The sequence below is a fragment of the Protopterus annectens genome, chromosome 10.part0 (genome assembly GCF_019279795.1).
Source record: "Protopterus annectens isolate FY-2018-M chromosome 10.part0, PAN1.0, whole genome shotgun sequence".
In the NCBI taxonomy this organism is placed as follows: domain Eukaryota; kingdom Metazoa; phylum Chordata; order Ceratodontiformes; family Protopteridae; genus Protopterus; species Protopterus annectens.
Window position 1 is genome coordinate 1,763,282,331 of NC_056744.1, and position 14,890 is coordinate 1,763,297,220.

Consider the following 14,890-nt stretch of genomic DNA (forward strand, 5'->3'; position numbering starts at 1 on the left):
TTCAGGCTCTTTTTCTTAAGGTTAGCTGGGCTGAGCTTAACCCTTATCTTCCAGTATCCTCTGTTAAAATATATACATTTCATCAGTTACAACAATACACCTGAGATACATGTATATTTATTTTCTGTCCAGCAGGACCCACTGTTGATACATTGTTAACACAAGCAACTTTACAAATACATTTTTAACAGAAGCATCTGTACAAATCCAGTTGGTATCCAAATGACATTTAATTCTTTAAAAAACTCCAATTAGCTATGCTGGCATATGTTACACATGCACTGCCCTACTCCATTTGGCACAGCTGGCACTACCTCACATCATCAAAACCCTCCATGAATTGTAACGTAAATCCTATTAGGTCTCATTGCCTTATACCCTATACATTTTCTGAGTGCTCTCAAGACCTTTTCCTCTAAGAATGAACTAAATTAACTGCCTTATGTTGAGCCCTTGGTATTCATTAAACAGATATCCATGACTGCGGTGCTTGTCTTTTTTTAATGAATATAGGCAGTGAATGTATTAACATATTAGCAATGTCTTTCAGCGAAGGGTGATGTTTCTATTGCTACAGTTAGTTGGGGAGGAACACATGTCTGTCATTTGGAACAGGGATATCAGAGCACTCTTGTACTCAAGGGAAACATCTGGTGTCATGAGCATGGGTCCCAGTTATTTAATTTTTTTGATATAGCTAGATATTTGGAATGTTATTACAAGTGTAAAGTGTAGAACACTATGCCATTGGTCTGGAATGTGGCTTTGTTTTGTGCACCATGATGAACGTTTACTGACAACTCCTGTGAAAGGGCATTACTCTTCTGGAAGCACCATTAGAGGTGTGTGTCTACTGAGATGGGATCAGATGATGATAGAATATTTACTATGGATGATGATGTTGGAATTTCATTTTTGGAGGCCGGGTATTAATGTGAAAAACTCTAAGGAGGTGGTACATAACAACGAGTGAATTTTACTTGGTTGTTTTCTGTGGCATGGTTGGAAATTATTTATTTTTGCATTTATTTATTGCATTTGTTAACCAGGAAAGTCCACTGGGCCTAGAAAGAGCCCATTTTCAGTGGAGACCCGGGGAGAAAAGCTCCACAAAATTACATACAATGAAGTTACTAAAACGATAAACAGATTAATACAAATAAAGGGTATAAAGTGGTAGTACCATAATCATTGTAAGATAAATTAATGACTGGTGTACATACAATCAAGCATTAGTGTAAAATACTAAAATAGACTTAAATCACTGGCATTAGTTCACTCCAGCACTAGTGTAAAATGTGTTTACAAGGAACATAGCAGAGGGAGGATAAATTCATGGTGATGAAAGAGGGCTAAGTAGGGAAAGAAAAGGTAAGGTGATAGGAAAGGAGACGTTTGGCAGAGAGAAGGGAAAGGAAATAATAGTAATAAAATATTTGATGGCGAAGTCATAGTGGAGATAAGTCAGGTGTTGGAGTTGTTTATTTGGGTGCAGGAGCATAGCCAGTGAGAGGAGAGATGTAGTTTGAGGGATTTTTTTTTGAAGCAGACAGGATTATTGCTTGATCTGAGTGAGGGGGGAAGACTATTCCATGACTTGGAGACAGTATAGGAATATAACATTTGGCCAGCTGAGAGCTTGGATTTCTCGACAGCCAGAAACATTTTGTTTTCAGACCTGAGGTGTTGGTTAGGATGGTATACAGTTAGTATAGAGGAGAGGGAGGGGCAGGTTTCTGGGCGATAGATTAGCTTGTGGGCTGTGGTTAGCTGTAGAAAAGAGAGATAGTGGGGGAATTCTAGTCAATTTAGTTGATGCAGAGAGGAACAGTGATGGGTGGAAATTTTTCCATTAGTAACAAACTTGGCAATTTTGTTGTAGCAAGAGTCTAGTTTTGCTCTCAAGGAGGACTGTAGATTGGTGAGGATGGGAGCACCACATAGCAGAGTAGGGAGCAGGAAAGATGAGGTCAGGGCATTTTTAGCAGGGAGGATAAGAAAATAGTTGTGCCTATACAGGGCACCTAGTTTCTGATGTTTTTTTTTTTTTATGTTGTTGAATATGTGAAGGTCAAATGTTACTCTATCATCGATGGTGACACCTAGCAGTTTGGTACTAGGGACAATTTCAATAATAGTGTTGGTTTGGGAGTGAATGGAAAAAAGTGACCTGTCAACAGAGTTTGGTTTAGTGGGGGTAAAGATTAACAGTTTATTTTTAATGGGGTTGAGGGCTAGATGGTTCTGGGACATCCAGGTTTCGCTGCAGGGAAAGGCTTCTTGGGTGAGATGCTGTAGTGCAGTGGGAGATTTAGAAGTTCAGGTGATAGTGGAGTCATCTGCATACTGGATAAGAGTTCTGTGGGCAAGAGTGGTATGGAAGTTACTGACAAATATGCTGAATAAGACGGGACCCAGTATAGAACCTTGGGGGACACCAGCATTAGTATTTAAGAAAGAGGAAGATGCATGTTGACATTTAGTCAATTGTTGTCTATTGCTGAGGTAATTTGTAAACCATTGTAGGGTTGGGGAAGATAGGCCAAGGTTAGCGAGTTTGGTAAGCAGAAGGGAGTGGGATATAGTATCAAATGCCTTTGATAAATCAAGAAACAGTGCTGAGACTAAGGAGCCAGCAGCTCGAGCTCTGTTTACTGTATCCAAAAAGGAAATGAGGGCAGTGTTGGTGCTATGCCCAGGCCTAATGTCGTGTTGAGTGGGGGAAAGGATTTGATGTTTTATCAGATGGTTGAGCAACTGAGTATGAATACATTTCTCTAGTACTTTAGAGATGGGGGAGAGAATGGCAATAGGACAGAAACTGGAGATATCTGAGTTGTTGCCAACTTTATGAAGTGGAAGGATAAATGTCTTTTTCCAGATGTCAGGTATGCATGATTCTTTAATGGACCTGTTGAGGAGGATGCTGATAGAATATGCAGTTCGAGGATGCTGAGAGTTGCAAGTATTCTGCAGGTAGGTTATCTGGGGCATTGGTACAAGGTATGAGTTGAAGTTTTTTAATGGTGGAGGTGGCTGTAGGTGCAAGTGTGAACTCAGGTAGAGTACTTGCAGGGGAGTGTGTTAATAGAGTTCCTGGTGAGTCAATGTTGATGGGTGGGAAGGTAGTAGTAAGTTTAGTGATGTTGTCGATTAAATATATATTAAAGAGGGAGGCTAGTTGAGTGGGTGTTTTTTCTGGGTTTGGGCATGGGTTACTGTTAGTACCTGGGTGGAGAAGGGAATTGATAGTTCCCCAGAATTTCTTGGGATTTAGACTATGTTGGTCCTGGGTGGATAGGAAATAGTCTTTTTTGTTTTTGATAACTAAGCGTTTGGCCTGATTGCAAAGTTGTTTACATTGTGTGAGGTTAGAAGGTGTTTTGTTTTTTTTTTTTGCCAGGTTTTCCAGGCTTTGTCCCTAGAGGACATTACTTGCTTTGCGGACTTAGTAAGCTATATAGCATGTTTTGCCTTGACCCTTTTTAGCTGGATAGGGGCAAGGCTATTTAGGACCTTGAGAAATGTAGAATTAAAGTATTATAACAACCTCATTAAGTGGGAGAAATGTTAGTGGGTTCCAGTTAGTATTTTGCAAGATATCATTGAAGGTATTTGGGGAGAAATTGGAGAGTTCTCTGGTGAGACAATATTGGTGTATGTTAGGAATGGAGGTGGGTCTGCAGATTATAAATGCTGGGGAGTGGTCACTAATACTATTTGGGTGTGCTCTGGAGGAGGAGATTTTTTCTGGGTCAGAGACCAAAATCCAATCCAGGAAAGAGTCTTTGTTCCTCTTGTCAGGTCTGGTGATGTCAGAGATCAGCTGAGAGTAAATGTGGAGGTTAATATCAGAAGAAGGTTTACTGTTGGAGATATCTAGCTAGTTAATATTGACGTCACCTAGGATGATGGTTTCATTTTTTATGTTGTTGGTTGCCTAGGCAAGAATTTCTTCAAGAATAGAAATATTATTGGCTGGGGGGATATAGATAACTATGATACAGAGGGTTTTGTGATCATTATGTTTTAGGAAGAAGATGAGTAGCTCTGCAGTGGAGAAGAGGGGAATTGGTTTAGACTAAGGGATCACTGTGAAGGTAGTTGGAAATATTAAAGCGATGCCTCCACCTTTTTTGTGAACTCTATCATTTCTGAGGCAGGAGTAGTTAGGGGGTAGAAAATCAGAATCCTTGATATATGGTTTTAGCCATGTTTCAGTGATGCCACTAAAGTCAGGTTTATATTGATTTAACCATGCGCGCAGTTGGGGAATTTTGTTTCTTATGCTTTGGAGATTAATTGTAGTGAAATTTAGTGATTTTGTGGAGCTAGGGGAGTTATGAGAGGTAGGAGAAGGGCCGGTGTTAGGATGTATGTCACCGCAAAGGAAATAAATGTTTCTTTCTTTAAGTGAATGAAGAGTGCATGTATAATTCGATGATGTATGATGTGTATGTGTGTGTGTGTGTGTGTGTGTGTGTGTGTGTGTGTGTGTGTGTGTGTGTGTGTATATAGAGTCTAGGGGGTTGGATAAGTTGGACATATTTGATGTTAACACAGAGCAACTAATTTGTAGTAACTTATTAGGTACATATTCACATGTGTTAACAGTATTCTATTACAGAACCTGAATGTGGGGATTTTAAGGTCTTTTACTTATTATTATATACTATGTATTATTTATTTTTACTTAATAGGTGAGTGGACTACTTACCTTTACCATGAAATAAACATGAAAAGATGCATAAAGTAAAATGACAATACCTAAGACATAGAAGGATATAGTACCAACAGCATCCCAGATGACTGGGATAAGTGACTTGGGTATTGGAGGATATGACCAAGGAGAGTTGGAGTGAGCAGCTGATAACATTGCCACCATCTGGGGGGGTGCAGATGCAGCCTAACCCACTACAGGACTGTCTCCTATGACAGGGAGATGATCCTGCAAGGCTAAAAATGGGCAGAGACGCCTGTGCTTAACAAATTATGTAGCATAGTAGCCACAGGCAACATTGTTTAGGCTGCAGATGTCTGTCTTCTCTCTGGACCAGCACAGGGTCTGATGAAGTCTGGTCATTGTTACCAGACGAAAGCCCTTACTTGGTGTGCAATAAATTATTTTCATATGCTATATTTTTTTGGATTTTTTGCTGGTATTCCTAGCCTGTTTTTGGACTTTGGTTGGACCAGCACAGAGACCAGGTGAATTCTAAACAAGCCATGACGTCTGCCTGGATGATGTCCTCTTCATCAGTCTTCTCTCATCCCTAAGCCATTGGGTACTTAAACATGAGAGTCACCCACAGGCTAATTCCTGGTGGAGACCATGGAACCAGTTAGGCACAAGTAAACCAGAGGCAGCAGCATACCTGCCAACTGTACAGATTTTCACAGAATGTCCATGTTTTTGCCTCATACTTTTGGTCCATTTTTCATAAAAACAGCTTAGCATTCATTTTGCTCATATAGCATATATATGTTATAAAAAGCATTACCAAAATTCTGTTTCATCTAAGTTCAACAAAGACTCCCCACAAGCATTATCATAAGTGTTGAGGGCAGGGTTCAAAACATAATGAAAGCAGAGCGTGATGCCATTAGTTCTTTACAGCATAATACCAATATAATTATAAGACCAGCGGATAAGGGGGGTCTGTTGTTATCATGAATAGTCATAGCTACATGAGCAAAATGAATGATATGCTATGTGATGGTGAGACATATGGTTTGTTAACAACTTATGCTTTAGATAAGGTTATTAAGGATGTTCATGATCCACTATATGATTTATTGATGTGTTGACAGATAGATCATGATTTATATAAGTACTTCTTGGTAGAATCTGCTATTGTTCCTACAATTAGAGAGCTACCAAAAATCCACAAAGATTCTTATGACCCCCCTCTTAGGCCCATTTTGGCCAGTAATGGATGGCTCATGGAGCCTATTTTCATCTTTCTGGAGAAGATGCTGCACCCTATGGTACATAAAGTTGATGTTATTCTCAGAGACACTGAGACGCTTTTATGCTCTCTTTCTGATCTTGTATTTTCTGACAAATTTAAGTCAGATTGTCTTTTTGTCACTATGGATGTGACATCTTTATTTACCTCCATTCTTAATGATGAAGGACTTGATTACATTAGACAATTTATTTCTAAGAATTGGTGCTTGAGTAGTGACAAGGTTATTTTATACTGTATGCTATTAGACATGGTTCATACTCATAATGCTTTTACACATAATAAATATTACATACAAAGAAAAGTTGTTGCCATGGGAACACCTTGCGCAAATTCATATGCAAATTTAGTCATGGCACACTTGGAAAGTGAATATATATTACAAAATGCTGATTTTTCTCAATCTGTCCTATACTATAAAAGGTTTGTGGATGATATATTTTTGTTGTGGGATGGGTCCAGAGAAGAGTTAGACAACTTTGTCTCATTTTTGAACACCAGCACTACTTTTTTGCACTTCACATATAATTGTTCCTTAGAAGGAGTAGAGTTTTTGGATGTTAAGATTGACAGATAGTTGCATGGTATTTACACTAGCATCTTCAAGAAAGGATGTAAACATTAATAATTATCTCTCCAGAGACAGCATGCACCCCCCCATATATTTATGACAATATTATAAAGGGACAAAGTTTGAGAACTTCACATCTCACTAGTAATGATCAAAATTGTAATATAACCCTATATCAGCTTGAGAAGTTGTTTATGGACAAGGGTTATAATTACACCAAATGTGGTTTTCAGCGCCTGCACAGATTTACAGATCGAAGACGAAGGAGTAACCCCTTCTTTAGTAAGAATAAAAATAGGAACCCTGTTAATGATATCCACACAAGAAATACGAGTAAGAATGGTGATAAGAGATGTAGGGTGAATATTCCATTCACTAGGAATAACTATATTAGAAACGATATTCGTAACAACTGGAAACTTTTATTGACAGATAAGATTAGAGAATTGGAAGGTGATTTTCCTGAATTCGCTTATAAAAACACCAAATCTCTGAAAAGACTTTTGTGCTATGAGACTCGACATTCTAACATCACAGAGTCTCAAAGGAAGGGCACTTATGCGTGCAGGAGATGTAACTACTGCTTATGCACTGGAGACAGAAAGACTTTCATCCACCCAAACACTCATAAAGAATATGTATTTAATCATTATGCTGACTGTAGTAGCAGGAGTCTAGTATATTTAGCTTATTGCACTACGTGCCCTTCATATTATGTAGGCAAGACCAACAGAACCTTAAGAGAGAGGATCAGAGAGCACATATATGCTATTCACAAGGAAGATGAGACTAATAGTCTAGCCAAGGCATATTTTGTGTTTAGGCACATTACATAAGTTTAAGTTTCTGGTCTTAGAGCTAGTACATATAAGTGTTAGACTGGGTAACATTAAAAATATGACAGAAAGAGTAAAAACCAAATGGATTTTATGGCTACAATCTGATAAAAAATAAGGTCTTAATGATAGAGTGTCTGTTAAGCCCTTTTTAAGTGGGTTCCTATTATGACAGCGAAGATTCCTTTAGGCGAACACGAAGACATCAACCTGTACTGCGCGAAGTACGTAAACCGCGAAAGTTCAAAACTGCGAAGTTCAAAATGTCGATTTGTTTTGGTTGGCCCGTCTGCGGTATAGCTCCGTAAGGTAAGTGTGCGATAGATAGGAATTTAGTGTTAGGATTTGGGTTAAGGTAAGTGCATAGATAGGTAATGTATGTAAGAGTTAGTGTAGTGTTAGAAGTAAGTGTTTTTTAAATGTATGTATGTGTTTTATTTATTTTGTTTGGGTGTATGTGTGTAGGGGAAGTGTGCGGTAGTTACGGACCTTAGGGTTAGGGAGGGGTTAAGGATAGTGCATAGTTAGTTGTGTATGTGGGGTTTAGTATAGTGTTGGAGGTAGGGTTTTTTTTAAATGTATGTATGTGTTTTATTTATTTTGTTTGGGTATATGTGTGTAGGGGAAGTGTGTGGTAGTTACGGACCTTAGGGTTAGGGTGGGGTTAAGGATAGTGCATAGTTAGGTAGGTAGTATGTAGCGGGTGGTGGGGTTGGCCGACTATTACAGGTCGATATTTTTTTTGCACGATTTAATGTGTTCGGGATTTTCGCGGTTCGCGGTAAAAGGGTCGATGTTTAGGTATTCGCTCTTAGGGATTTTCGCTTTTGTAATATAGACCCTTTTTAATTGATAGAGCTTTGGCTAAATGAGCGTATTTGTGTTTTTTAACTGATGTACGTTTGTGATTGGATAGTTTGAATTGTGTTTGCAGTATTTATAACTTGGGTTTGCATTGTGTTTTTATTCTGAATCTGATGAAGCGTCTATGATGAGACATGAAAGCGCTTATTTTTATTAAAGCGTTTCTGCTACTTGTTCAGCTGTGTTTGTACCTTCACTGTTTTTTCTTCAGTTCTCTACTTAAATGATTGTGTTTGGTAATCCGTACATGAGTGGTTGGGGTTAAGGTTAACAAACTGTACAAGATTCAGGTGAAAAATGGCACATGAGACACTGAAAGATCTGGAAAATCAGCAAACAGCAGAATGGTAAATCTAGACTTCCTTTGTCAGACTGGCATTCTAAAGTACAAAGGTTGCAATTACATGTAATAGAACTACAAACAATAGTAGAACAAAATATACAACATTCACCCTCACACCAGCCTATAAGACAGAAACTGTTAACTTGTGCACTCCTCTGTATAAACAGGGTTCGTAGTGATCATATTTCAGTTACGTCTTGAATAAGCCAACCCACAATTTACAAGCTGAACTCTTCACTTCACTCCTGCCTATTTACACATGCAGACATGATAACAGAAATTATAACACATCTGTGTCTCAGCACCTGCAGCTGTTGTGATGTAAGATCCTTGGGGATCGATTCCCTGCAAAGAAGAATTTTATTTAAATTTTGATCAGAACCTAGCAAGATAATCAGAAGGGGAAAGGGTAATTCAATTTTATTGTCATATGTAGTAGATACAGCGTCACAAAGTACAATGACATTTGTATTCTGCAAGTCCTCCAGCAACATATAAAAACAATGACAATTAACAAGTTGTAGTAATCTAAAATAGCAAATAGACAATAACATAAATACCAGTATCAGTAAATATGTGTAGCTGTTCAAAAGAGCGCACTTGTGCAAAAAAGCTTGTTTCCCCCAAATGTGAACCAACCTACAATACTGGAGGGAGAGGTAGTATGTGAGTTTTAACAGTAATAGCTTGAAGTATAAAACTTTCAGCCTGGTTGTTCTAGCCACCATACTCTTTTAATGCCCCCCCCGACGGTAGCAGCATAAACAGTTTGTGTTGTAGGTGGGTAGTGTTCATGATAATGTTTTGAGCCTTCCTAAAAACTCTTTTGGTGTAGATGTCCTCCAATGCAGGGACTGTTACGCCCATGATGTTTTTGCTCAGGTTTTATTACTCGCTGCAGAGCGTTGCAATCCTGTATTGTACTATTCCCAAATCATACAGTAATAGAGTGGGAAAGAATGCTCTCAACTGTACATTGCTAAGGATGTTGTTGGGCATGCCAAACTTCTTCAGCCTTCCCAGAAAATACAGTTGCTGTGGCTTTTCCCTACCAGGTATGTGATGTTATGAGTCCAGGTAAGGTCCTCAGAGATGTTAATACTGAGGAATTTGAATGTAGCCACTCTTTCCACCTCAGACTTACCAGTATATAATGGTAAGTGTTGCCCTGTATTCCTCCATGCATCAAGGATTATCTCTTTTGTTTTGCTGGTAATGAGATAGATTACTATTCCGATACCACTTCACAAGGTTCTCCATTTCCCTCCTATACGATGACTCATTCCCCCCCAGAGATCAGACCAACGACCGTTGTATCATCCGCAGATTTGACAATACTGGTGTCATGTTGACAAGCAACACAATCATAACTGAAGAGGGTGTACAGCATTGGACTTGGCACACAGCCTTGTGGAGTTCCTGTACTGTATTTATTATTATTGCTTTAGAGATGTTATTCCCCAGCCTGACTGACTGTCATCTGCCTGTTAAAAAATCCAAGACCCAATTGCAAAGAGTCGGTGGCACATCTAATATGGACAACTCTTATTAATGAGCTTCATTGCTATCGCCATATTGAATGCCGAACTATAATCAGTAAACAACAATCAAGCATAAAACAGTCCTTATTCTCCAAATGAGTAAGAACTGTATGCAATGTTGTACTGACTGCATCCTCTGTCGACCTATTCGGCCTGTATGCAAACTGCAGGGGAGCCATTGTATCAGGTACAGCTGACTGAATATGACTCATAATGATTCTCTCGAAGCATTTCATCACTATGGGAGTCAAAGCAACCGGCCAGTAGCCATTCAGGCAGTTGGCTTTGCCCTTTTTTGGTAATGTTATAACAAGTGGGAATTGTAGCTTGCACAAGGGAAAGACTTAATATATCAGCCAAAACATCAGCAAACACTGAGGCACAGGTTTTGAGTGTCCTTCCAGCAATATTACCTGGACAGGCTGCCTTTCAAGGATTTATCCTCCTCACGGACTTTGCCACACTTGTTGGTGATATTGTGAAAGGTGGTGGTGCCTCCTCTCTAGGAGGAGTGTGAAAGCTGTGCCAAGGATTAAATGGTGGAAGTTAAAAAAGGGTGATTGTGAAGTGGAGTTTAGGGAAGAATTAAGACAGGCACTGGGAGGCAGTGGAGAGTTACCGAATAGCTGGGTAACTACAGCAGAACTAGTAAGGGTGACTGCTAGAAAGGTGCTTGGTGTGACATCTGGACAGAGGAAGGAGGACAAGGAGACCTGGTGGTGGAATGAGGAAGTACAGGAGAGTATACAGAGGAAGAGGCTGGCGAAGAAGAAGTGGGATTTTCAAAGAGATGAAGAAAGTAGACATGAGTATAAGGAGATGAGGCGCATGGCAAAGAGAGAGGTGGCGATAGCTAAGGATAGGGCATATGGAGAGTTGTACGAGAGATTGGACACTAAAGAGGGAGAAAAGGACCTGTACCGATTAGCTAGACAGAGGGACAGAGCTGGGAAAGATGTGCAGCATGTAAGGGTGATAAAGGATAGTGAGGGAAAGGTACTCACAAGAGAGGAGAGTGTGTTGAGTAGATGGAAAGAGTATTTTGAGAGGCTGATGAATGAAGAGAATGAGAGAGAGAGAGAAGGTTGGATGATGTGGGGATAGTGAATCAGGAAGTGAAACAGATTAGCAAGGAGGAAGTAAGGGCAGCTATGAAGAGGATGAAGAATGGAAAGGCTATTGGCCCAGATGACATACCAATGGAAGCATGGAGGTGCTTAGGAGAAATGGCAGTGGAATTTCTAACTAGATTGTTTAATGAAATTTTGGAAAGTCAGAGGATGCCTGAGGAGTGGAGAAAAAGTGTTTTGGTACCTATCTTTAAGAATAAGGGTGATGTGCAGAGCTGCAGTAACTACAGAGGATAAAACTGATTAGTCACAGCTTGAAGTTATGGGAAAGAGTAGTGGAAGCAAGGTTAAGAAGGGAGGTGATGATTAGTGATCAACAGTATGGTTTCATGCCAGGAAAGAGCACTACAGATGCAATGTTTGCTCTGAGAGTGTTGATGGAGAAATACAGAGAAGGTCAGAAGGAGTTGCATTGTGTCTTTGTAGACTTGGAGAAAGCATATGACAGGGTGCCTAGAGAAGAGTTGTGGTATTGTATGAGGAAGTCGGGAGTGGCAGAGAAGTACGTAAGAGTGGTACAGGATATGTACGAGGGTAGTGTGACAGTGGTGAGGACTGCAGTGGGAGTGACAGATCCGTTTAAGGTGGAGGTGGGATTACATCAAGGATCAGCTCTGAGTCCTTTCTTATTTGCAGTGGTGATGGACAGGTTGACAGATGAGATCAGACAGGAGGCCCGTGGACTATGATGTTTGCAGATGACATTGTGATCTGTAGTGAGAGTAGGAATCAGGTTGAGGAGACTCTGGAGAGGTGGAGATATGCTCTAGAGAGCAGAGGAATGAGGGTCAGCAGGGCTAAGACAGAATATATGTGTGTAAATGAGAGGGAGGGTAGAGGAATGGTGAGGATGCAGGGAGTAGAGTTGGTAAAGGTGGACGAGTTTAAGTACTTGGGATCAACAGTTCAGAGTAATGGTGAATGTGGAAGAGAGGTGAAGAAGAGAGTACAGGCAGGGTGGAATGGGTGGAGAAGAGTGTCAGGAGTGATTTGTGACAGACTGGTATCGGTAAGAGTGAAAGGGAAGGTCTACAAGAGTGTAGTGAGACCAGCTATGTTATATGGGTTGGAGACAGTGGCATTGACAAAAAGGCAGGAGTCGGAGCTGGATGTGGCAGAGTTAAAGATGTTAAGATTTGCAATCGGTGTGACTAGGATGGATAGGATTAGGAATCGGTATATTAGAGGGTCAGCTCATGTTGGACAGTTTGGAGACAAAGCAAGAGAGACAAGATTGCGTTGGTTTGGACATGTGCTGAGGAGGGATGATGGGTATATTGGGAAAAAGATGCTAAGGATGGAGCTGCCAGGTAAGAGGAATAGAGGAAGGCCTAAGATAAGGTTTATGGACGTGGTGAGAGAGGACATGCAGGCGGTTGGTGTGACAGAGCAAGATGCAGAGGATAGGAAGAAATGGAAAGAGATGATCCGCTGTGGCGACCCCTAACAGGAAAAGCCGAAAGAGAATGATGGTGGTGCCTCCTCTCTGCCCCTCTCTCTTATGGTGGTACCCTTTGATTTGTGTTTTGGAGCTCAAACCAGTCATAAAATTCATTGAAATTGTCTGGTGAAAACTGGCTGTCAGCAGTCATCCCTCTGCCTTTGTCTCTGTAGCCTATGATGTTTTCCAGGCCTTGCCACATATGTCTTGTATCAGCAGTTGAATAACAGCCTTCTAGCTTAGGACTGTAATTCTCCTTTGTTGCTCTGATAGCACTGTGCAAGTCACATCTACATTTTTTATACTCACTGATATTGCCTGATGTATATGCCTTGGAGTGGGCATGAAGCATAGAGTGAACCTCTGAGTTAATCCATGGCTTATTACTTGGATATATCCAGATGTCTTTACGGGGCACAATGAGATCAGTGCATGTGCTTATGTAGCTGGAAACTACTGAATTGTATTTCTGCAGATCAACAATACAATCCTTATTCATAGCAGCTGTCTTAAAAACATCCCACTGAGTACACTGGAAACAATCCTCAAGCTCTTGTTCAGATTCCTCTGTCCACACCTTAACAGTTTTTCTTACAATGGGAACTTGTTTGAGACCCTATATGCTGGGTAGAGAAATACAGAAATATGATCAGATTGACCAAAATGAGGGTGAGATACAGCTCTGTATGCCCCCTTCACATTATCGTGCACATGGTACAGCCTTGTTTACCTCCTTCACATTACTGTACACATGGTACAGCCTTGTATGCCCCCTTCACATTACTGTACACATGATCCAGTATATTTTTCACCCATGTAGATAAGGTAACATATTGCTGGTATGCTGGCATCACAGACCATATGCTGTAATGATTAAAGTCACCAGCCACTGTAAACATTGTGTTCAGGATATTTCTTTTCTAGTGCATTTATGGCCTTATACAATGTCCCCAATGCAGCCGAGCAATTGGCTTGTGGAGGGATTTAAACAATTAAGAAACACATCTGTGAATTCTCTCAGTAGATAGAAGGGTCTGCATTTCAGCATTAGGTGCTCTACATCAACAACCTGTTCATCTGAACACCATTTGTTATTTATATAGATGCAAGTACTTCCACCTTTGATTTTACACGATACCTCTGTGTGGTCCCAGCGATAGATAGAGCGAGTATGTAACCGGACAACTGAATCAGGAATATTATTCGATAACCAAGTTTCAGTAAGCATCAGTACACAGCAATCTCTCGTTTCTCTCTGGGCACAATTCTAGTTCTGAGATCATCCATTTTGTTCTCAAAAGATCGAACATTAGCAAGCAGCAGGCTGGGAAAGGGTGGTCTGCTGGCCCTGCCCTTTAATTTCACATGTAGCCCACCTCTCCTGCCTCTCCTACCTCTCCTGCTATGCCTCCGCTTAAGACACTCCTTCCTCCAGCTATATTAATCAACCAACTCCCCTGCTTGTTGGTTGTTGGCCTTATCTGCAGGCATTTTTGAGAAGATTGTTCCCCATTTGATAAGCAAGCAATAATATAACAAAACCGACTGCCGATCTCTAATAATGTTTCTTTATCATATATAATCAGTACAGATGACGTTTGCACATTTAAAAACTAAAAAGCCACCACCAATACAAACAAAAAAAAAATACTTGCAGGAGGAGAATGCAGAGACATCAGCCACAACCGGCGCCATTTTGAGGCAATGGAGGTTTTGTGAAAGAAAATTTAACCAGCTGTAGTGAGGCAGGATAGCAGCCCTGATTCCTTCTGGGTGAGGAAACCAACAAGGTGAGCAAATTTGATAAAAAAAAATCAAATACAAAGTAATTCTACATTAATGGTCAGGTTACATACATCACAGTTTGATCAAGGCAGTGCACAGGAATCTTTACCTACCAGTTCCGACAGTATTTTGTTTCACTGTTCACATCCATTGCAGAGGGCTCTGAAAACAAAACAAATAAATAGTATTTGGAATTAAAGTTACAAAGCAAAACAAATAAATAAATAGTTACTGGAACTAAAGTTACAGAATTCTTCAAATGCTGAAACAAACCACACATCTATGGACCAAAACTTAGCCTCCATACACAACTGTACTGGACAAAGAACTAGAACTGGCTGTTTGCATTCACTGGTGTTTAATTAGAAACCTACGTACTGTGGTTACAGAAAGCTATACCTCTGATATAC

The 14,890-nt window shown here is 40.2% G+C and overlaps 1 protein-coding gene across 5 annotated transcripts in view; it reads right to left on the bottom strand.

Annotated features, from left to right (window-relative positions):
- LOC122813998 (XIAP-associated factor 1-like) overlaps positions 1-14,890 on the bottom strand; it is a 277,349-nt gene that overhangs the window by 132,434 nt on the left and 130,025 nt on the right. For 4 of the 5 annotated variants that reach the window (XM_044086581.1, XM_044086579.1, XM_044086578.1 and 1 more), the window contains one exon: positions 14,594-14,642. In XM_044086581.1, the coding sequence (XP_043942516.1) occupies positions 14,594-14,631 (38 nt within the window). In that variant the 5' untranslated portion in view covers positions 14,632-14,642. Of the gene's footprint in view, positions 1-14,350; positions 14,465-14,593; positions 14,643-14,890 lie in introns of all 5 variants that reach the window. The other variant, XM_044086580.1, reaches the window with a different exon arrangement.